Below are 24,999 nucleotides of genomic sequence, written 5' to 3' on the forward strand. Positions count from 1 at the left end.
CCCCACCAAAAAAAATTACATGGACACATTATACTAAATGACAATGACTAACATAGCTTACAAAGCACTTATGTTAAGTACTCTTTTATATGGGCATTAATTCATGTACTCTTCACAACAGCCTTATGAGGTAGGTACTATTATATCCCCATTTTAGAGTATAAAAACAAAGAGGTTCAGTAACTTGCCAAACGTCACGCAGCTAGGCAGAAGCTGGTTCCCACCCCAGGCAGTCTATTTTAGAGCCCACGCTTTTCACTACTGCACTCTACTATCCCCAGTAATAGCCTAGTCTAAAAATCAAAACAGCAAAACTAAGCGTTTCCTACCTCCTCCCTGCTTTGCAATGATCTCTCCTCTCTTCAGTGCATTACTTAGGATTTCTAAGGAAATCAGGAAGAAAAAAAAATTAGCCAAATTTCTCTATGGTAATAGAAATTTGTTTATTACAGATTCCAGAGTAGGAATACCACTAATTAGAAATTTAAAAAGGAAAGGGGGAAGGGGGTTCAGAAATACACACATAGACAAGATCGTTTTACTGAAAAACTGTAGAGTCCGTGATGATGGGTCACGATGCGAGGAGCCCATGCAGCTCCACAGTCTGAGGCCCAGTTGGTAGGGCCATGTGGGAATGCGCCCAGCAGAGCTAGGAGCCAGTGTTCACCCATGAATTGAATGTGGAGAGTTAAAGGAAGAACAAGGCCAGTGGCAGAGTTTTTCTAAAGCTGGTCCAGACCCTCAGTACTCAAAGCCTGCACACATCCTCCCAGATCCAAACAATACCTCACTGCAAACCTTTAGCAAACTAAAGCTGTAGCTATACTTCAGCCAAAACCCTGCAAACCAGCAGCAACTGCATGCAATGCTAGAAATATGACCTAGTTCACAAGCCATGAATCGAAGGAGTTCAGCAAGCTGAGCCCAACCAGCCCTGCCGAGAAGGAGCTGGGTGTGAAGGTGACTAAGTGACAGACAAAGCCTCAGAATAATAAAAAACCCAACACACTCAGCTGTCCAAAACAGAAAACACTATTGCTTGCTTGCCAATGGTTCATCCAAACAGCTTCAAAGTTTCTTCTTAGTCTTTCATTATGAAGAAACTTGTACTCACCCAACCTGGGCCTGAGCTGCACTCAAGGAACATAGGCAATAGTCACAGGACACATCTTATATTAACACCATGACCACAAAGAGATTGAATCCTATACCTCCACAGCAGTTTCTACTACTACTACACCTACCTGCTAAAGGAAAGAGGTAAGTACACCAAGAAACACAACAGACTTCCAGCCTGCAATCTAGTATAGGGCTTATTCTTCCGTGACGCTATGACCCTGGCTCAGCAGGTCCAGACCAAGTCTTGCTTTCTTGAAACATAGCTTAGATCAAACCACTGCTGGCAAAGGCCTTCACAATCACTTCATCACTGATTTGAAGAGAAAGGCCAAGTTCTTTACATAGGCATTCAAAGGCCTCCCTGCTCTGACTCCCAACTTGAACCCATTCTTCCCATCCTGGAAGACCCTCACCTGCAGGCCTCTGTACCTGATGCTGTCAGCCCTGTGTGTCTGCCAGCACACCCTCTATTTTTGCTGAATGAACCCTCAAAGACACCAGCCCATCCAGCTTAAACCACATGTCTTGCTCAGAGCCATCTAGAGCAGCGCTTTTTCAAATGTGAACACAGAAAATAATCATCTTTGCGCTGTGCTCAAATAGCTGCTGAGAGCCAGGGAACCGACACCTCCAGCAGCTCCCTTACTAAGCTACTTCAAGATACTGACCTCTAGTGCTGACTTGAGCCATTCTCAACATCATCTTGTCAGCCGCACCACATCCTTCAAGGTCAAGGACCATATATCTATCTATAGCCCTGTAACAGCAAGTATAGTTGTTTGCACAAAGAAGCGCAAAGATCTACTGCCTTGACAGGAGAGAAAGGACACAGTAGGAAGGCAATACAGGCAGTAGCACCAAAATGATCCAACTGTCAAGTAAACAACACAAAAAATAAGATCAAGAACTGAATCTGGAAAACCAATCCAGGTAACTAGTCTAAAAACCTGACGAATATGCTATTTGGTACAAAGACATTTTAACTAACTTGGGTCTGATGACAAGTCACAAGAGAGAATTCTATAACAAAGCCCCTTGCTTTTCCCCCGGTCACTTTGGGAAGCTTCAGGACAGACGACAGTCTCAACCAGAGTGAAGGTGCCAAAGTAGCAGGAGAGCAAGGCCTGCAGATTATGCTTTTATCCGGGTCAGGACGAGTTTCCTGTTGCCACACGAAGTCACTGCTCCAGATCCACTGTGCCACTGCAGGAACTGGGACAAGGCCAATGGCTTCATCAGCAGAGGTGAGAGGTACCAGAGTGGCAAAGGATTAAGGGCTCAGAGTGGAAAAAGTGCCCATGGGAGCAAAGTAATTTGCCATTTTGCTCTTACCACTGGTATCTTACGAATATAAATTAGTATTTGCCGCTGAATGACAATAAATTTTGAAAATATTTTTTAAATGTTCTACCATTCCAAGACACACAGACAAAGCCACTCATGGCAATAAGAAACTTTTAACTGACCTAGTCACATACAGATTATCAATCTGCTCCCAATTCTAAAGCTCTGGAACAAACTAGAAAAAAGCTATAGTTATACCAAGCAAATACAGGGAAAAAAAGATGCAAGGAAGTCATTCAATTTACCTAACTGAAGTCAAGGACAAAGTGAAACAAAAATCTCCAACGCTAACAGTGTCTACTCTGAGGGAAGCAGAAACAACACAAAGACAGGGGTCCTAGAGATAAGGCAGAATTAAGAATCTTGTCTCACTGATGAGCTGAATAACAACTCTTCCTAAGGCCTTCGTAAATTCTAAAAATACAGCTCAGTTCATAGAAACTAAACACAAAAAGCTTAAAATCTTCACACCTAGCCCAAGATGTCCCATAAAGACAGAGGCTGAGCGCTCTGAGGCCCTAACTTAGCAGCCTCTTATCTGCACAGGATGAGAAGCAGGTGAAGATGGTGGGGTGGAGCAGGGGGGAGATCTATATTCTACACTGCCTCTGAGAGAAACGTCTGATCCCAGGAACACTCTCCTTCAACACACTAATGAAGGAGAATTAAGCTGACTCAGTCTCAGAAAAACCTAAAACAGGAAGATGCCCATGTAAAACTAAAGAAGAAACTGCTTTGCAATTTAAAACTGAAAAAAGGGTTTTCTCTTTCAAAGCCATCAGCAAGCACACCACGCCATCCTTGTTGACTGGAACAACACTCTAGACTAAGACTTACATCCCCACTTGGCAGGGCCTTGACAATCTCTACCAGGACTGGAGAGCTAGTGTTATATAAATGCAGTAGTTTCTACTCCCACAGCCAGCAAACACCTTATACCAATGTGAAAAAAGAAGCCATCTGAAAACAGACTAAAAGAAAAGTGATGCTATGGATATCAATAAAAAATTCCAAGGACCAAAAATTTTTACCTAGGTCTAGAAAACATACAATTTTTTAAAAGCCTAAGGAAAACCAGCAGACTTTGCCTCAGAAAGAACCCCCAACACCAGGGTGAGCCTGCACCCGGGCGGTGAAGGGACAGACCCTGCCCGCATGGGGCCCATGGGGCCTTCTTACCCATTCCTCTGCCAAGGGGCTCTCCAAAGCTTCGAGACATTCCCATCTCCTTTCTGGCAAAGTCTCTCTCAAATCCTCCACCCATGCCACGCTCCATCTCTGTGGAAAAAAACATTACCCTAGGCCTTTCCAGGAATACCATTATATTTCAGACATTAACAAAAGAAAACTATATACACAACAGCCACCACCAAATCAGCACATTTAGTTTTTCTATAGGAAACCAACATTCATCCTTTATTCCTTAAAAAAAAGGAAGTCACCTCAAGTGAATCCCTGAAAACAACCTACCTTTAGTCCATTAAAAAGGACCAACTTACAACTTCCATTATAGCCACACAATGGGCACACCAAGTACCTGCTACCGCAGTAACTGGCGCAGAAGGTCTGCAGTGCATGTTGACTCAAAGGCTGCAGGAGAGCCTGGTACTATTTCTGGGGCACTTCCCATATGCCCTGCCCTGCCCTGCCCTGCCAAGGGTTTTATGCGTACTCTTATGTCACGGAATCCTCACAACCATCCCACACACCTATTTTATCCTCTACCTCCACGACACCTTTACAAAGAAACTGAGGCTCAAATGACTTCTTAACCTGAACAAGGTCACATATCCGGTAGGGGCCGGGCAAAGGTTGGAACCTAAATTCAATGCAAAAGCCCATGCTCTACTACATAAGCACAGCCATTCAAAAACAGAAATATGCTCTCTTGTAACACCACTGCTCTCTGACAACTGGAGTGGTTCCATCTGCATAGTGCAGTTTGGGTAACTTTGTTAGTTTTTTCTATGCTGACAGCAAGAGTATTTATTATTTTTATGATGTCTTTTAAAAACAAAGATCTTGGTTTCTGTGGGAAAAAGCCCTGCCACAGATGTCACTTGCTTGAAAAAGCCTTTCATGACTCCTATCACTGGCTACTTTTCTCCTTATATGTTCAGCTAAAACAAGACTTAAAATGCATATCACACTTTGTCTCCTTCCCATATTGAGAGGTCCTTGAAAAATCTAGTTTATTAATCTTGCTCCTTAGAAATATCAGGTAAACAGATGCTATATAATGGACAAAGATCTTTACTTCAATGAAGTAAACAAGTCTGTCGGAGATGTAGAAACAGGCTAACATCATGAATTAATAGGAAAATGCAGCAGGTGCTGGCAAGGGTGGACTTTACATTCATAGTTTGAATCGACCCAACTGAATCCCACAGGATGGTGGCATGCTATTTGCTGGAAATACAGGCAACTTGTGTGAGTCTGTGTCTGGTGGGCAGAACAGAGATGCCAGAGTGGCACTGTAATGAGCGGAGCTCTGATGCACTCCTTTAATCTGCATCATGAGCCCATGAAGAAGGCAGCACCCACCCCTCTTCAGATAACAAAGTCATATGCAGGCATTAATGCATTGGCAAAGGCCTCAGAACTCATATTCCCAACTGTCCACAGGCCCTAGAGTTTAGGAAATCTGTGTGAATTCCTTCAAAAGGAAAAAAAAAAAAAGAGAATTTTCACTGTCAAACATGTCATTATTTGATATGTGATAATCATTTAATTAAATATATTTTACATCCATTCTATCAAGATCTGACCTATACTGGTTGACTGATTGGCCTTGAGAATCTCACGGTCTAATGTTGTCAGCATCTGTGACCATAATAGATGTGTTACAGTCATCAACTAAACATTAAATGTGAAACATCTTTGTCAATTTTTTTCCAGTGATTAAAACTTTCCTTAGACCCAGCACCCAAGGGGGCTCTAGAGCTGATTCCACGCAAATCTCAGCTCACAGCTCAAGTGTAAGAAGTCCCTGTTCTCTACCATAGAGAATGGAGGACTCTTGAGTATGTTTATCTCAGAACATCTAAGAACACATCTCCACTGTGACTCTCCACAAGAATCAGCACTTTGAACCTTTAATCATCAGGCTCAGAACCATAACTGCTGCATTCCAGTTGCCAGGTCACCACAGACTTTGTCCACATGGCTCAGCATAGCCCTACCCGGCTGCCTTCTACTTCTAAATTGCAACAATCCAAATCTCCTTTCTAATGACTCATTTGTTCTGAGTAAAAACTGTATCAAGCCAGGTTTCTCCAACTCTCACTTATTAAAAATCCCCTGCACACAAGCCACAGGCAAACCTGAGAGCATACTGGCAACACAGACCTTTGTCCCTTCATTCCTTACTCACGGTGAGGACTACATCCTCCCATCATCTACAACAAGTCATCCCATGAAGAAGAATAGTTTATTCATCAGGAATCTCTCTTTCCAGTTGACAGCTGATGTCTATCCTGGTAAGGTGCTTGCTTGCACTATACTATCCTCATATTATTCATTACTATAGACCAGCAATGAAAGGTTTAAACCCGAATCCTTAATGACTTCCCATTCCAGGAAGTGTATGTATATAATATTTCCACAGGTGGGATCGAAGAGCCCACCAAACCCAAAAAACTGCAGAAACACTGCAGGTTTCTCAGGGCACACTCAACAGCCTTCCTGGGAAGGGGGGACTGACACTAGTGCTAGAGGCAATTCTTAAAGGCAGAATCACAGTGTATTAAGAGCCAGGCTCTGGAGCAAGACAGCCTGGGCCCGTATCCCACCATTATTAGCCATGTGACCTTAAGCAAGTCACTCTCTGGGCCTGTTTCTGATGAAATGGGGGATAACAGTACCTACACATCATGTGGTTCTTGCAAGGGCTAAATGAAGTAACACATTGTTATTATTATTATTATCATCATTGTTTTTCTGTTAAGAGGTTGAAAGGGCTATAAGACTTGAATGATTAGGACATGAAAATTTGCATTATATAAATGCTAAATCGATGCCTCTGCTCACAACTCCAGAGTCATCAGCAGATGATCAAGAACTCATCAGTCCAGCATTCCAGGGGAGACAAGAACTTCATCGAAAACTCCAAAGAAACTAATCCTTTATACTTGGAGACCATTTTATAAAGTGTGTAAAATATAATCACAGATATCTACATGATACTTGGTAGTGCTGGAGACAGTAAGAAAGCTTTAAAATTTTATTGAACAATTATTGGGGATGATTCGGAAACAGGACATCTCAAGAGTTTAGAGAACAAGAGAATGAACACCTACCTATCTATTATCAAGTCTAGCTTATGAAATGTAAACTTAAGATTCTACTAATGTTTAGGGCAATTCGAAGACATTTGATTCTTTAGAAAAGTGTAAAGGGAGAATCGTTTATTAAAAATGTGTCTGCTACCTAAAGGTCACTAGAGACCCAACAGCCAGGAAAGTGTAAGCAGGAAGGCAACACTAGTCTTACCGTTTATTCTGCCCATGTTCATCCCAGATCCAAAACGACCCATGTTTTCCATACCACCACCAAAGGGTCCCTCCATGCCTGAAAGAAAATTCGCATTTCAGCACCATCCTAAGAAGACTGCTTAGACTGATCAAGAAAAGTATACTGTTTTCACAAGTTTCCCCTTGGGCATATTCTATTTCCTGCCAGAAACTTACCAAGTTTGAGGACTTAGGGGGAAAAAATGCTAGTGCTCTTGCTTAAAAATCAGCATCCTCCAGATGCTGATCTGACCCAACCACCTCCATGAATAGATAAGCAAAGAGAGGCCCAGAGAGATGGAGTGATTTGCCCAAGGTCACAGAGCTAGTTAGTGAGAAAGCCAGAATCAAAAGCCAAGACACCCACTGGAAGGACTGATAGGTGGAAGTAATTTCGAGACAAACTTTTTGGAAACCAAAGTGAGAATTTCATGCAGGGCTTGAGAGAAAGAGGAAGAAAGAGAAAACTGTACCTAAAAGTGCTTACAATTGTACTTCATTTTAAATTTCTTACCTCCCATTTTATTTATTCCAAATCCTATGCCTTCCATTCCCATTCCTTAAAAAGAAAAAGTCAATGCAAACTAAAATTATGTCAAAGCAATAACGTTTGAACTTAAACACAAGAAATTCCAAACCAGCAAATGAACAAAAAATATCCGATTACATATTTTAATTGTCAAGAAAAAAAAAAGGAAGGGCTCTACCATTTCAACGGCAGAACTATCACATTCCGAGAAAGCTATTTAAGCCCTTAGTAATGACCATGTGATTCGAAATTCTTTAAGGTCCACACAGTTTTATTAAATTACCAAGGAAGACAGTTTTAATTATGAAATATAATTATAAGGTACAGACTAGGAAGTATTCACTTTAAAAAAAAAAAAAAGCTCATTTTAGGGAACAGAAATAAATTTTAAAATCCCTTTGAAAGGTAGAATTCTCTAAGTAAAAAGCAGTTCCTAAAAATCCTGAGGCTTCCCTCCCTCAACCCCAGCCTTTCCTTAGATGTCAGGCAGGATGGGTGTGGTGGTCAGATTGGCAGAGCCATTTGAGGTGATGGCCCAGGACGTTGAGGTCAGCCCCAGAGTTTCAAATGAGAGATAGACTGATAGTAGTAGGGCAGAAGAGCATCCATCTTGCAATTCAAAGAATTTCAAGAAAGACTTAAGTCTAAAGTCATGAAAATGAAATACTTAATAGAAAAAAAAAATGCTTCACTGCACAGAAATGAAAATGCTAAACAGCAAAGTTTATTCTACATGTTAAAGCTTTCATTCATTAGCTGTTTGTCTTCTTGAACAAAGACAATACTGAGCATCACTTGTCCTGTGGCCTACGACAGCTATGCTGTCATGCAATGAGGGTCCTTCCATACCTTTTTGCATCCATCAATGCCCCTACCTCTAGATGCCATGTCAACACCAGCCCTGAGTCCAAAGGCGTCTGGGTAACAGACTGTGGTCCCATGTTCAGGCAACCTACAGTCTCTGTCACTAACTGATAGTGTGACCTTGAGCAAGACCAACTCTCTGGCTTGACTTTTATGGAATGGCTAAACTAGCTCAGCTCAGAAGGTCATGCAAGGATAGAATGCAAAGGTATAATGGTTTTAGAAAACAAAGGATTCAACTCAGGAAAAATACAAAAAACTGCCTTTATCAAAATGAATCAGAGATTAATAAGGAGGGAATTTCTTCCCAATCAAATCTTTATTCCATCTGAACTATTTGATTCCAATTATCCCAATAATTTTAATTATTATATAATTATAGTAATTTTTAACTTCTCCAGAAATGCCCAATCGAGGTACACTGTAATCCTCACCTGCGGGTCCTATGTTTCCCATGCCAATGCCTTTATTCAGGTGATTGGCATCAATAGGCTGTCCTCCTGGTCCTAACCCCATGCCAATACCACCAAGTCCATCTGAAAGGAAAAGAAAAAGTCAGAAGTATAGATTCCACTTACTTAGAATAAATTCTCAATAATAGAATAATAGCTGTCACACTCCATTCCCACCCACCTACCTCCACCTACAAACCGAGGATCCAATTCATAACTCAACAATGGTACATGTGAGAGCTCTCAAGGCATAATCCTTTATATACAATTACAGATTGGAGTTTGTGATATGTATAAATCAACGGCAACTATAAATCTATTCACTTGAAAGTTAGAGAACTATGAACAACCCACACAATAAAAACTGTGAGTATCTATTTGTTTCCCTAAATCATGAACTGAGAGATGTTTGATCAAAAAAACCAATTCAAGACCTCAGGTAGCAAGCAACACAAATATGTTCACCCTTACCTCCCAATCTGCTGGCCCAAAGGACTTTTCTGGTGAAAAAACAATGTTATAAACTAGCCTACTAACACACTGGACATATACTGTTTTGGCTCTGCTACAGGCAGTTTTATTAACAGTGAAGCTAGTAGATTCACAGAACCTATCTTCTACCTAGAAAGCTTCCTAAATCTGGGATGGATACCCAACCCACCCTCAACTCCATATTCCACAAACAAATAAATAGGGATGCAAGAATACAAAAAGGTCTCAAAATATCCAACAAAGCTTGAGATAGTGTTGAGACACTTGCAACACTCTGGGTGACCATGGTCTGAGGCTTCAACTAAGATCAGGCAGAGATGTTTTTAAATGGGGAAAAAAGTTCTTAAAAAATCCTGAGAGCAATTTCCAGGTATTTAATCTGATTAACATCTCTCCATTTTTAAATTGCATAGATACAGCAGCAAGAGATCACCAAAGTTTCTGCTCCCCAAAGCACTGAAGACTTTCAAGTCAACCCTCTGAAATGTGCTTGGAGACCAAAAACCATGGATAATGGGCTCCCTGGGGTCCAGTGTATGCCACCAAGGTTACCAAGCGGCCCTCACCCGCCTCTCTCTTCCTACAGGCAAGAAAGTCAACAAGAGCCACCACTCTGAACCTGAATGATCAATGCGAGTGATCACACTGCTTAGACAAGGAAATGTGGTACTTCCCTAAATAATGTTAACTCGCAACAGATAAGCCATCTTCTATTCTTGAAGCCACTTACCTTCCCCTCAAAATCTGTCTCTTTTATGCTTCTATAAATCCTAAACTGCAAAAGCACTCGAGAGTTAGTTTTCTGGTTTGAAAGCTGGGCCCAAGACTTATTAAGTCACTGTTCCAGACCAGAGGCACTGGCTAGCCCTCCAAACAGCCCCACCCCAACTGCCTCAACTGATGAGAAGTCCTCTCCAGCAGAACAAAGAAGCCCCAGCTCCACTCCCACCCCCTTTCTACAGGCTGGCCCAGGCTGGCCCAGGCTGGCCCAGGCTGGCCCAGGCTGGCCCAGCCTGCACTGCTAATTTCCTCTCACTCCCACCAGGCCCTCACGCCCACTGTTGTCTATGCTCAGGCTCAGCTCACCCATATGGGATTGTCAGATGAAGTGCCTAGGACACTTCACTAATATGCACTGTTTCCATCTACGTGGTGACCAATCAGCTAGCCTTCTCTGTTGCAGAACAGATTTTCACCTGGATATTACAAATAACCCTTAATAAAAATTTTGATTGCTGTACTTCACAAACCATAAGATTCACCCACTTAAAGTATACAGCTAAGTGATTTTTAGTATATGCAGAGTTATGCAACCATCTAATTCCAGAACATTTTCGTCATCCCCAAAAGAAACCCCATCCCCATTAGAAGTCACTCTCCACTTACCCCTCTCCCCAGCCCCTGGCAACTACTTTCTGTCTACAGATTCACCTGTTCTGGATGTTTCCTATAGATGGAATGAAGGCTCATCCACACTGTAACATGCATCAGTACTTCATTCCTTTTCACAGCTGAGTAATATTCCATTGTATGGAATTACCACACTGTATTTATCCACTCATCAGCTGAAATCATGTTGCTATGACTATCCTGAGTTTCTATATGAATGCCAGTTTTTAATTTTCTCGGCGTGCATCTGGGAGTGGAACTGCTAGGCCATATGGCGATTACCAATCTCTTCTGGATCTAAGTACAGCCTAACTTTAATTCCCTTTGCAGTTCTGGGTTCTTCCTTCCCCAGGACACTTTCAAAATGCCCAGCCTGCCTCACTACAAGGTAATCCTAACAATTCTTGCTAATTGTGGTAATCTCTACACTCATTTTTCACCCTGAAAAATCTATGGGCAGGGGGTACTTTTTGAACCTTTTCCTTAGGAACAGTCAAGAAAACTGCAGAATACCATGGCACAGGTTCAAGGGTAATTGTAGTTTTCTGGTTAGTATAATGAATTCAAAATCTCAGCTGTAATAATTGAGACACTTACGAGGAAGTTGTTGTGGACGCTCAGGAGGGAAAAAATCTCCCTTTGGTAAAGCCCTCTCATCCTGAAAGAGAAAGTGAATAAATCTCAGTATTCCTGACAGCAGTAGAAAAGATGGAACAATTCCCAACAAAAGACTGGTCTTATATAGTATAATACACTCTCACCATGGAATACCAAGCAAGTATCAAAAGAAATGTGGGAGAGTTCTTGCTATTTTTGTGTGAAGTGGGTGGGAAGGATTAAAATACACACTGATGTGTCCACTGTTGGGTAGGGATGGAGCCTGGGCATGATGCAAGAGCAAGAGTGTCACACTGTCTTTTTCATGCTTTTTGACTTTTAAGTCAGGTGAAGCAATTATTTATTTAAAAACAATATTTCAAGTAACTAAAAAATTCCTTTATCGTTCTATTTTCTTCCTGTGAGTGCTAACTGGATTGCCCTCAGCACATCCCAGTAATACTTATATTAACTATTATTATCTTTGGTACAGCCACAGCAGGGCTACTGTTTATACAGAAGTGCTTCAGCAGAATTTGAAAGGCTGTCTGAACCACACTTAATTAGATTCACAACAGATAAAATGCTAACTAAACATTGAAAATTGGAAACTCATAACTATTCTTTGAAACTGATCACTTGCTCAAGCAGGATACTCAACTGACCTCCTGACCATGCCAATCAGCCAACCATACAAAGAAAAATATATCGGAAGCAAGAGCTGCATGAGCAAAAAGTTACTTGTCATAAATTTGCTCTTGCTCAACATACTGCACTCTCAGACTTATCCATGAATAATAGCAATGTGTACGCTCTTAAAAATCCCACGTTTTGGACATAGTTCCATAGTGTAGCGGTTAGCACATATGCTTTACACACAGAGGTCCTGTGTTCGCACCCCAGTGGAGCCACACAGTCCATGGTCTACGGCCATGCCACCCTGAACAAGCCCGATGTCTGATCTTGGATGCTAAGCAGGGTCGGGCCTGGTTAGTACTTGGATGGGAGACCATCTAGGAAGACCAGGTGCTGTAGGCATAAATAAAAAAAAATTTTTTTTTAAATCCTATGTTTTTCCTGGACTTGAGTATATTTTGGAGAAAGAGATCCTATTAACTTACCATTTTCACGTGCATTGGTCTATCAAATAGCAGCTGGCCATTAAACATAGCTGATATTACAATTAAGGCTATTTCTTACAATTCTAAAAACACACATAGAAAAGAAATACATTTTAAGAGAAAAATAATCCAACTGCTACCAGTCCCTCTAAGCAGTGAATTTATGAGCAATCCTGATTCCTCATTACACTTTCAACTATTTGTTCCCAGAGTCAGCATAAAAGAAGCGATGAATAAAGCTCAAAGTGGGAAAAAAGTAAATCTCAGTTTATTCCTTTAGGTATGGAGATTCATTCATACAACTGTATGCTTTTCGCCAAACCATCCTCTTAAGCACAGGCATGTTTTCTGTACATGTCCAATGGACCAGGTATCCTACTATTTCTGAAGTATCATGTTTCCTGCATAATACTTAGTGACAGTCTCGCCTGAGTTTAGTGACTGTGTTCTTGTGTGGTATTCTCCACTGTGATTACAAAGATGTAACTACAGGGTAAGCAGCCTAGTCAGAAAGTATTTCTTCTAGAATGATGTCAATCCACTGGAAAAATAAGTCTTCATATAAAGACTTATATGAAGTGACAACCAAATTTCTCTTCAGTGGAACTTTCTTCAGACATCTTCCTTCAAACTAGACGCCTCTGAAAACACTGGAAAAGACCACTCATGGAAACAGGCCTATTTACTAACCAGCCCTTCTATCTACACAGGATGGAATTAATTCCATCCCAGAGAATTTTCAAATCCCACAGTAATGTATTCCCTTCTAGTCACTCAAGAAATAGTAAAACACAAAGTTATACTTCCCCACAAAAACCTATATTACTAATTTGGCATTTAGGCCAAATCATTCACCAAAAGTTGAAGCCCAATAAAAGGATACATATGGCTTGTACAGCTTCAATGGACTGTTCAAAAGTAACAGTGCCTATTCCTCGACTTTTTCCATCTTTATCCTCAAGAATGTCTGCTCGGACCACCACACCAGCCATACTAAAAACTTCCTTCAGTTTCTTCCAGCCAACTTTATAATCCAGCTAATCAAGAGAAAGCAGAGGAAAATCTTGATGTAGACATCTTAAGAAAAACAACATTTTTATTACATGAACACAATATGCTTTGGAAAATAATGTCAAAAAACTTATCGACTGCAGTGGAATTTTTCAAATAGGATTATGAAGCCTGGCCATAACTGCTATTTACTGCCTCTTTTTCTGAAAAGAACAGCTGAAGTTATCTCATACATTTCAAATTAATGCTTATATTTGAACACTGAAAAAAAAAAAAAACTGTTTCCCAGCTAATGATCATCATCATCGTCTCCAACCCACTTTCTTTTAAAAATATTTTCCTTTGCAAACGACAAAGGCATTACCCTTCATCCTAGACACAAGTATACAATCTCTGCTCACTTTTTTCCTCTGCACCAAAATAAACCCACCAAGAAAGGAGACTCAGCTGCCACTTTTATAAACACCAGCAAAACTCAATAAACACGGCCCCAATGGAACCAGTCAAGCCTGTGACTTATAACTGCAGTGATCATTAGGGAACAGAGCCCAACCCCAAGGCTGTTTTTTTTAACAGAGCAAAATAACATAACCCTCTCTAGTTTTTCTTCACAAACATGAGTGCTTTTATAACACACAGACAAGATTATTTCATAAAGTTCTGATTTTCTACTTCAGACGCTGTTTCATTTACTTACATTTGCTACAAATACCGTGCTTCCAAGTCTTCCAGCCTGTAATGCATGGATAATCTCATTTGGGATGTTAGGATTATTTAGGATACTGGGTGGGATATTAATCATTCCTGGGCCACCTGGTCCCATACCCATCCCACCAGTCGTAGCCATCACCTTTTGCATTGCTCTCCTGGCATGTTCACCATCAGGATCCTAAAACAAGCACAAAAGCGTTACATTTAACTGACTCAGTGACAACTAAAACCATGCTCACGTAGTAAGTGACACTCCCCAAACTCGAGACTCTGAGAGGTTGTTTGGAAAGCATTTCTCAAAATCTATAACAACAAATTCAAATGAACTAAATCACCAGGCCAGGAAGAATCCCAGCCAAAGGAACGAGGAAGAAAGGGTATCAAATTCAGCTCTCAACTGAACTAATTTAAAAAGGGGGGCGGGGGATAAAAAATAAACAAGGGGTGGGGGGTGACACTGTTAGTTGACACGGAACTTCCAGATTGGAATAAGATCTTCGCAGGCTTGGTATAGTTAAATCTTACTAGTTCAATGGTGTCTGTAATTCCTCCAAACCCCATCACTGATTTTTTCCAAAAGTTTGAAAACACAGTTCTAGATCACCAAGGTACTCCGTTCTTCATGTTATTCAGACATCTGACGCCTGTGTGACATCTGGACAGGTCTGTGAAGCTCTGGTATTGACACTATTGTTAACTTCTCTGCCCTTTCTTGTATCACCTTCAACACACGTGAGATCTTAAATCCTACCACGCTTTCCTCTGAGCTCTGAATATACTAATCCTTCTCCAAGTAGAATAGGTAAAAATAAGTCATGGAGGGACTAAACCAACCAAAAAAACTCCCTCTTCTTTGAAGGGGAGAAGGTAATCAAGGTTTGGATTAGATATAAAAGAAAAAAAAAGGTGGGTCAAGAATAGGGGTCAAACTGGATGAAAACGTAGGTATAGAACCCTTTGAAAAACCAACAGAAAACCACAGGCTCAATTTGAGTGCTCCTGAGAAACATGAGGCAGGCTGGTCTAAGAACAGAGCACAGATGTTAGGAAAGCAAGCCACAGTCGCTCAGAATGTGTTCAGTCACTAATTCAAAGTTCCTAAAAAAGTGACTACTGACGCCTGTGACTGACCCTCTTTATTAAGAACAGGTTAGCCTGCTCTGTAAAATGTAGTCCAGGACTATTTTTGTCTTTTCCTAACTCCAAACAGAACAACTTGACAATTACAAATAATATCCACAGTGTTTCAAGAGCTTACTTCTTTGACTTTCAGTGGTCTTCCACTCAGACTATGCTTGTTAAGAACTTCGGCAGCTTTTTTCATGCTCTCTTCCATCTTGAATTCAACAACGCTATGAAGAGTCAAAAGGAAACGAGTGAAACCAGTCCTACAACTCAGAAGACTCAATTGCCAATAAGTAACTAGACAATACTTACGCACATCCCTTTGATAGAAGCCACAGACCAATCAGAAGAGCAAAGAAACAGGAAAAAAAGAAAAGAAAAAATAGTAAATATCAGTGATGGTTACAAAATAAAAATGATTTATGTAACAAAATTTTTTAAAAATCAACTCCTCTAAGGGGAAACTGACAGAAGTGTTTTGCCTAATCTTCCTTATTGAAAACTGGGCTCCTTTTTATCTCCTTTCCCAGCACGTTACCAGCATTACACTATTGTTGAAGTTATAATAAGCAGACCTAAATTCAGGTTCTCCAAGAAATCACACAAACTTTAGATCTGCTTCCCTCTGTACTCAATCAAGTCCTTATCATACTCCTCCTAAATCCATCCCTTCCATAAATTAAGCTCATCCTTTTGATTATTCTAAGCCATTCTATTGCACGACAGACAATATTTTATTGTCTCTTTAAACTAGGCCAATTTTAAACGTTCAGATTTTAAATATTTGTTTTACAATTTACTGGCGCAAAGGCAACTTTTCGGAATCTTTGGTTCACACAACTTTCAAATTCAGCAAACAACCAAGAGTAACATTTTCTAGACAAGAACACACGTTTTACATTAATATACCACCGCTAAAATTCCATGCATAATTCACACACAGCCAATTCCTCTGTTAACAAAGAGACAATGCTGCTATTGGTCCCCAGTTATCCAAATTGGGCATCCAAACAGAATACCAAAAAGCTCTTTGGCCAGCCATTTGGAAAAGCGGGACTCCCTTTTGCAAATCCCCTCCCACCCCACTCAAATGTTTGGCAAAATCAAACATAGCTACTATAACATGAGCACTCACTGCCTTCCTGATTTCATTCGATTCCACGCCACCATACAGTTACATTTTTCAAGTAGTAAATCCACAGAAGAAATTCTCTCAGACACTTACCCTTGACTTTCCTTCAGCGTCCATTAAGAGCTCCACGTATGTTACCTCACCAACTACAAATCAGTTTCCAGACGACACATAAACCAAGGGAGAAAAGCCAAGAAAACAATGGGAATTTAGAACAATCATCAGCAACCTTGTATGGAGCCTCTGCCTTATAAGAAAGCCCAGAAACACTCCATATTCTCTAAACCACCGAACTAGGCATTACAGGTGTGCAGTAAAAGTAGGTGAAACTTGTTAACAACATGTCCTTGATTTTCCTCCCACCACAAACAAGCTATTTCCACAGATTTCCATATCAATTTCCCTGTCTGGACTCTCATTCATGACTAGAGGCAATCCAAATCCACAGGAAAGAAAGTCTGCTGATTCACTTTTTGGGGGAAGAAAAGTTTGATACATACGCTCTTACTGGTGAAAGTAGGTAAACAGCACACAAACTGAAATGCCACTACGTTGAGCAAATGCTAAATCAAGGATGTGTACATGTATGTGCTCAAAGGCACACATCCAGTGTGGCGGCTACATGGGTGTGCAGCCTGTACCGTCGCATGGGGCCCTGCGTTCAGGAGGGCCACGTGCTTGGTTTAATGCTCTGTAGTCACCTTGAAATTCCTAATTTTTAAACACGGGGCCCTGCTTTTTCACTTTGCACTGGGCCCCACAAATTCTTTAGCTGGTCCTACACACAGCACTGGGCTCCACAACTGTCAGAATAAGACATGTGAATATCTGATCACAAAACCTGAGTGCCAGTGCAGCATCTGGATTCTCTTCGGTGAATTAAGGCCTGCTTTATATTCTTGCTTTCTCCAACTCCCCATTACACGACACACATAAATGCAAATTTAGAGCTCAGTTTGCATCTGAACAGTTAAACAGACTCACATAATTCTAATCTACCCAAAAGGGGAAAAAACAAAGCATTTCAAAATATTCCCCAGATTTTCCTCTAGGTTTGGATTGCCAATTCATGACCGCCCAGACCAGATGTTAGAATCCATTGAGACAACCACCAAAATGGCTGCTGAACTTGAAGATGGCAAACAGAAAACAAAATCTAAAGTGTTAACTTGGAGAAAACATTCTCTAAACAGGCTCTCCAAAGCCAAGAAAGGGCTTTTGTTCTCAGAAAAAAATAATAAAATTTTTTTAAGGATTATTTTTATGATGGTAAAGCCTTCCCTGATGCAGTTTTCAAGTTTGGTTTAACAGTACCATGGGTAAAAATAACCCTGTTAATGGCCTCAACAAGTCCTGCCTATCTTAACTCCTTTGTTTAAAGGATATTATAATTATTATGAGGATTTTAAAATTAGTATTTCAAGGAAAGATTTAAATGTAAAGTAATTTTTAAATTTAATAATTTGAAAGTCACATTTATTAGTAATTTGTTTGCACAGCAGTTGAAAGTAAGAAGGCAAGTGTTCAAAGTTTAAGTCTACAGCCTTGCATCCCTTATCCCTTCCTGAAATGTTAACCAACTGGCACTTTGCACACAACAGGAAGGATAGAGAATCAGTGCAAAGAGATGAAGACAGGAAATAAGAAGGTCTGGTACAGTTTAACTTGTGGAGTATGCACTCCTGTGGGACGAACTGAAAAATGATCACAGGCAAGGGACAGCCATACAAATTGGCTTTATTTTATCCGTACAAAAGTAAGGCAATTCCAAAAAGTTGTGGCTATTCAGGAAGCCATGTTAGGAGCCATTTAGTTCAACAGCAGCAGCCATTTGAGGACCAAGAGCCCTTGTTTCCACTTTGATGAAAATGCCAAGTAGTGTCAAGACATTAAAGAGAGAGCCCAAGCTTATTTCCTGGAGCTGTGACTACTACCTAATAATCTTAAAAATAATCTTAAAATAATCACACTATCTCAAGGACAGCTGAAACTATGTTGTCTAAATTCAAATACTGTTGCATCTGGACAGTTTCTAGTTTGTGCTCATAGAGACACTTCATCAAAAAGCTGTCACTGCAACCTAGAAACCAAGTTAAGTCCCAACCAAACTTTTTTCCATGGTTATAACCATTTTAACAAAAAGCCAGATTTAGAAATAAGGACTTTTCACTATTAATTACCTTCTAGTGGTGACACACACCCAACTTCAATCCTTGCACCAAAATTTGCTTAAAATATCCACCCCAATGGTAGTTTAGTAAAACAAACAAACAAAAAAAAATCACATTAAACTAACCCTCCATCGTCTTAGGTTAGCTATACGTTGTTGGGCGGTCATTGTGGTTCTAGCATGACCCAAAGATCATCAATAATAACCATGCTCCTTATATATTCGTAACATTCCGATCTCTACCCTGAGAGAACACGTCAATTCAGAGATGTAGGCAAATCAGTGCCATAAGATCTGCAATAGTTGCTAAGTTATACTCCCCTACAGGAAGATAACGATGAAGCCTTTAAACAATCACTTCTCTTTTAGTTCTAAATATTAAAGAACTCTTTAGCAGAGTTACTACAACTATTAACACCTGGAAGGCAAATCTGCCAATGGTGCAGAGTCTGGTCATATTCAATGAAATGAAGTTTAAAAGAGCCAATCAACCAGACCAGATCACGGTCAGGACTGAAAGGCTGAATTCACAAATTGGCAGGAGCAAGTGTCACAGAAATGGAATTCATAGGTATCAATGAAAATAACTGCTGCTCCTCTTCTCTTCTGAATACGGATAGAATCCCAAGAGGAGGCTGCTGCGACCAACTCTACTGCAGCTTAAACATCAAAGTATCTACGTGAAAAAACTAAGACTTTCAAAAATCTAATGCCCAATATTTTCACCTACCTTTATTTTAAAATGCTCCAAGAAATCATTTTTAAGCACCATTTAAGTGGATTATTAAAAATATTGCCTCAAGAATAGAACACATGAGGATAAGTAGATGAGCAACCCAAAATGAATTTAGAAAGTCATGGGGCTATTCTGATTTAATACTTCTGCATATATTTTTACTACAAAGAGTTATTTGTTTGCATTCTCATTTATAGCTCAAGTCTGAAATGGACAAAAAAAAAAAAATGGAGAGAGTACATAAGCCAAAGTTTTACTGAAGAGAACTCATGTGAAAAAGCCTATAATTTTAAAAGGGGGGAGGATTCACAAGCAGGACACGTTATTATTTTCACCTCATAATAAGGTAGCCGCTATAATGGAAGGCTGCACAGAATAAATGTAGAGTTGAATTTGGAAAGTTTGTTTAATATGTAGGCAACTCAAAACACGGCAAAATAATTATTCTACACAGTGACTACTTGATTTATGGACAAGTTAGAAAAGGATTGAACCCATTTGTGCTGACTCTGTGGCAACAGCAAAAGAGCACCACTTCTCTAACTAGACCAAAGACCACCAAGTAAACCAAGCAGGCTTACAATGTTGGTGTTTAACCCAAGCACCTACAGACATGAACGCTTTAGTGTAACAGGCCTTTCAAAAGGCAAGCTGAATTTCAAACAAAGGAAAAAATCTGAAGAAGCCAAACAGACTGGGTGAGGATTTTGCTGAAATTGAAAGTAAAGTTCTGCTCCACAGATGCGCAATGAAGATTATCTCCCAGAATCACTGGAGATTTTCTACTGGACTATCAGTGCCTTCTGAGCCTTGGTTTTCTGTCAGTGGAAATTTGAAATTTACTTAAAAGTGATGCATTAAAAAAAAAAAAAAAGATTATTAAGTGCTTAAAGCACTTTGCTTACACAAGTTAAATTGACTGCTGCTAAACTTGGGATTGATGAGAGAGTAAACTACTCACTGACCTCCCCTTTTTCCACAAACTGCTCGGTGTTTACTCACTGCTGTGCAGCTCAGCCCTGCCTTGGTTGCAGCTGCCCCCACCTCGATGCTGCGGGCTCCCTGGTTAGGCGGCCAGAAGGACAATAAGCCCCCTGCCCAGCTTTCGTCATCCACACAGGTCTTCTCAGGAATGTAACACAGAACTAGGGTTCAAACGCCCCCCCCCCGCCCCAATCACGTTCTGCTCACAGAAATCTTACTTTTTCTCCCAGTCCTTATGGACAAACTCTTTAAGATGTGTATCTCAATAGTTAAGTAATGAAAATTAGGCAGCGGTGAGACTGTTAAGTCGCTTTCAAACATGGTTTGGCAATCTCCAAATTTCATATTACACTTACTCTCGATTTTTTTTTTCCAATCCAGCAATAGTTGGGTGTTCAGAGAAGCCATTCATTCCATGTAATACCTCCATTAAAAAATAAACACATTCAAAAGGAAAGACAATAGAAACCTTTCCCTTGTTCCACTGGGACACTTGGAGCAGGAAGGGGAAAACTCAAGGAAAGACAGCAATCAACTCTAAGGGCTGTGAAAACGATTTAAGGGCTGTGAAAACTAATCCAGGTCCCTAACTGATATGATGGAGGTTTGGGGGGGAGTAAAAAAGCAGCCTGCCTCAGACCACAACAAAGCTCTCAATGCATTGTTTCTCTTTAAAATCATCAGTGCAGATTTCCAGAAAGTGCCACCAAAAAGCTGGGCACCAAACAAGCTTTGGGATCCCATCTAGGGGAAAAATGACCAGTTCTCCTTAACATAGATAGTAGGATCTCCCAGAATGCTGTTTAATGCTAAAATTAAAGATGGAGACTATAAATATACACTTGGTATCCGAGGAGGAGGAAAAGATAGGGCAAGTAAGGCAATCTCAGGCATGATTAAGATTAGCCTTAGAAAAGCTGCCATCTTGCCATCTCAAAGCTACTACTTTAATTCTGAGAGGCAACAATTAGTGCTGCAATGACAAAACATTTTCAGATTTTTAAGGTGAAGACAACTAATTCTAGCTCCACTACTTTTCTGAAACAGGACGATTTCATTGGAGATTAACTCTTAAAATGCAATCTGATAAAGAATGGTTGGATTATGACAGCTCAAATCTCTTCTTTGTCCACTCTAGAGATTATCTTGAGACTCAAACTTTTAGCATGTAAGTGCTTATATATGCAATTTTTCCCTGCATATAACAAGAATTCAAAAAACAAAACTTATTTGCAACAGATTTCAAGTAAATATTTCAGATTTCAAATAACCATTAAACCTATTCTTGGTATACCAAGACGTGAATAAAAATATATCTTGAAAACCTCACAATGAAAAGAATAATATTTCTTAAAGACTCATGTAAACAGTAAATTTCTTTAAACTTCAAATACTGAATATAAGCATTTTTTTTTTTTAAATGCCTACAGCACCTGGTATTCCAAGGTGGTCTATCTAAGTACTAACCAGGCCCAAACCTGCTTAGCTTCCAAGATCAAAGGAGATCAGGGTGGCATGCTGTAGTGAATATAAGCATTACTGTAAAAATGATTACCTTTCTCTTAGGAATCCTTTTATCTACTATCCAATAGGCTATTAATTTAATTAAGCAGCAAAGTAATTAATGTACGAGGGAGCTCTAAACAAGAACATTTTGAGGTTTGTTAAAAATAACTGATTTACTGCACACCTGTAATTCTAAATTACACCACCAAAAATACACTGAAAGGGCTGAGCCAGGGCATTCATAGCAGTATGCCAGGGGAATATGAGAACCAGTTTGGAAGTATCCGAATAAACCACCAGGCTGGCTCCACACTTAATACAGTGCAAAATAGGAAATTGAGGTGAACTGCTTCTACATCCAGAAACGCCATGGCTGCTGCTGCTACCAGCTTTAAGGCTTCCAAAACTGAATTACTGAATGGTAAAGCAGTAAAAATGTCACCTATTTTATCCATCATGTCCCAAAACTGGTTCACACACTCCTAAAAATGAAAAAAATAATTTGGCCTGCAATCTCTTACAAAATTCTAACAGTTGCATTTTCAAAGCCACATTCCTGGTTCTTGGAACTACTATACCTTATTATCAATGGAAGTATCGATTCAGTGGTTCAACCAAATCACGAGAACACAAATTTGGGGGTTATTCCAAAACTAATTCGAATAAGACCCAACTGTACTGTACAGAAATTCTAAGCTTGTATTGAAGCAGCAGTCCCAAAAACCAAGAACACTGCATCTGGGATGCCACATGACACGCCCTTCAGACAAAAAGAAGAAACTTCACTCTTGCCCTAAGAGCATTGGCAGGAATGATTTGGCTGATCAAGCCAGGAAAACAAATCTCACACCAGAACGTTTTTCCATCCGTGTTATCTGGAGAAATACTACATGGGAGCAGCATACATTAACTGTACAGAGAGATTCACGGTGCCTAGTGCTTCTGGCATGTATGTCATGGTCGAATCAAGTGATGGGACAATGATGGCAGTGGGCCATTCATATTTTCAAAACCCAATGCTGGGAGCACCAGTACACATACCAAAATGGCCTATCCACGTGGCATCTGTCTGTCACTGAAATGTTAATCATTTGACAAATCAAACTCAAATCTCTTTTCATTATGAATGCTCCAGAAAACCAATACCTTTCAGTCCTTCAAAACGACTTCATTTAAGGATTTGAGTCTAGGTTTCCCTTGGAATTGGGGGTGAGGGGAGACCTCAAGACAAATTGTTCTCTGTCAATAGTTTTGTCTGAACCAGGGCTGAGCAATCTCTTTAGCCCTGAGTGCCACCAGCAGGGCCAAGAATCAGGAAAGGAAGGAAGACAGAAGCAGAACAAGAGTATGAAAAGAGAGGACACACCTGGTGTTCACAGAGGGGGGGGCGAGGCAGAGGACCATGGGGGTGACCAACCTCCCCGGACCTCCTGGTGGCAGCAGAGCTTCAGTTGCTTCCCCTGCCCTAGGCCTGAATTTGGACACCTGGGCTGTGACTAATGTGCGCCTGAAGGCACCGCAATACACAGCAAGTTACCTTAGTTTGAGCTCTCCAATTGCCAATCTAAGTGCTTTTCCCCAGAGGAGAAAAGCCTAACAGTTTAAACACAAGCTAATGTTTTATAATTTGGAATCTCAGCAGCACAAGTTCCAGCTACCAAATTTTGATCCCAGGAAGACATCCACAAAATTTAAACAAACTACCTTCCCGCCAGAATTAAAAAGATAAAAAAGAGCGAGAGAAAAGAAAAAACCTCTCTCACCTAATATGAAAAAATTTTTAAATGTCCTTAACACAAAGAGGCTCCCTTCAAGCTTAACTGAAGCCGTATTAACCATATTAAGCCAGTAAAATCATTTGTAGGCCAGGGGACCATACAAAACCACTCTTTTTGACACACAGGTGCATGAACACAAAAAAAAGTAGGGTAGGTTGGGGGCTTAACTCTCAAGCTTGGACAGAACACATGCTCTACCCGAACAGCTTCCAATAACAAAAAATAACCAAGGAATTAGCCACAGAAAAGATGACACACCAACCTGTTTACCCTACTCAACCACCAGTACCATTACCTTTTTCTTTAACCAGGTCTTTAAGTGACTGCCATTTCACATCAAAAGGTATGTTTGTAATGAAGGCTCTGTATCTTTTGGTTGGATTGGCATATGGCTCAAAGCGATTGCCTCCTCTTTTTATGTTTTTCTCCTTCCTCTTCTCATTCTGAGTAGGTCGTTCTCCTTCACTGAATTCGAAAGATGGGGGGAAAAAAAGAGGGATCCATATGTTAGCACAATACGAAAGACAATATCTGATTTGCCAGGTTTACAATTTCACAGTTACATGTAACACAAGACTAATACTGATTTTGATGAGACATTCAAACTAAAATGTTCCACAGAGCAGAAAGTTGCAGCAATGCAGTCCTTAAACCCAACTATCATGAAACCATTCCCAAGAAAAAGCACTCTCCTAGGCCTTTACACACTCCTATGGGGCTAGAAATGGGAATGAGAGGCCAAGTCCTGCCTGAGGTGCTTTAATTACAAGACAGTAACAAGAAAAGACAAGATTTACAAGACTTCATGGAACAGAAATGGTTGGACCTACAGAAAAGTTTGGCAGTTACTAAAAAAGTTAAAATATATTACCATACGACCCAGCAATTACATTCTTAGGTATGTACTCCCAAAGAACTGAAAGCAAAGACTCAGGTACGTGTACACCAATAGCAATATTACTCGTAATAGCCAAAAGGTGGAAACAACGCAAGTGTCCACCAACAGATGGGTGGAATAAACGAAATGTGGTACACATACACAAGATTATTCAAGAATGAAGTGCCGATACATGCATATCACAAATGAATTTTGAAAATATTATGCTAAGTGAAATAAGCCAAAGAAAAAAATAGAAGTTAACAAGTGCTGGGGGGAGAGGCGGAGGAATGGAGAGTTATTGTTTAAGAGTGTTTTCTTTAAAAAAAAAAAAAGCTCTGGAAATAGAGAAGTGGCATAATGCACAACATTGTAATAAAAGTCACTAAATTGTACTTAAAATGGTTTAAATGGCAACTCAACATATATTTTACAATAAAAAAATTTTTAAAGGAAATAAACCATTCTTCATATAACCCTACTAACTTTGAAGCAGGGAAAAACTCAATTCTGAGCAAGCCTGGCAAGCAAATGACCCCACCTTTGGCAAA

At 40.2% G+C, this 24,999-nt stretch overlaps 1 protein-coding gene and 1 pseudogene across 12 annotated transcripts in view; one reads left to right on the forward strand and one right to left on the reverse strand.

The window, feature by feature from the left end:
- HNRNPM (heterogeneous nuclear ribonucleoprotein M) overlaps positions 1 to 24,999 on the reverse strand; it is a 37,740-nt gene that overhangs the window by 5,272 nt on the left and 7,469 nt on the right. Inside the window, exons 2-15 of one of the 12 annotated variants that reach the window (XM_039857537.1) lie at positions 23,867 to 24,036; positions 16,491 to 16,543; positions 15,578 to 15,585; positions 15,399 to 15,492; positions 14,280 to 14,318; positions 14,127 to 14,162; positions 13,302 to 13,455; positions 12,419 to 12,468; positions 11,298 to 11,358; positions 8,802 to 8,903; positions 7,489 to 7,533; positions 6,955 to 7,032; positions 3,643 to 3,741; positions 330 to 383 (exon numbers count right to left, since the gene is read on the reverse strand). In XM_039857537.1, the coding sequence (XP_039713471.1) occupies positions 330 to 383; positions 3,643 to 3,741; positions 6,955 to 7,032; positions 7,489 to 7,533; positions 8,802 to 8,903; positions 11,298 to 11,358; positions 12,419 to 12,468; positions 13,302 to 13,455; positions 14,127 to 14,162; positions 14,280 to 14,318; positions 15,399 to 15,492; positions 15,578 to 15,585; positions 16,491 to 16,543; positions 23,867 to 24,036 (1,043 nt within the window). Of the gene's footprint in view, positions 1 to 329; positions 384 to 3,642; positions 3,742 to 6,954; positions 7,033 to 7,488; positions 7,534 to 8,801; positions 8,904 to 11,297; positions 11,359 to 12,418; positions 12,469 to 13,301; positions 13,456 to 14,126; positions 14,319 to 15,398; positions 15,493 to 15,577; positions 15,586 to 16,490; positions 16,544 to 23,866; positions 24,037 to 24,999 lie in introns of all 12 variants that reach the window. The other 11 variants (XM_039857523.1, XM_039857559.1, XM_039857569.1 and 8 more) reach the window with 11 other exon arrangements.
- Positions 12,220 to 12,335, forward strand: LOC120599398 (uncharacterized; annotated as a pseudogene).

This window comes from Pteropus medius, unplaced genomic scaffold, assembly GCF_902729225.1.
Source record: "Pteropus medius unplaced genomic scaffold, Ma_sr-lr_union100, whole genome shotgun sequence".
Lineage (NCBI taxonomy): Eukaryota > Metazoa > Chordata > Mammalia > Chiroptera > Pteropodidae > Pteropus > Pteropus medius.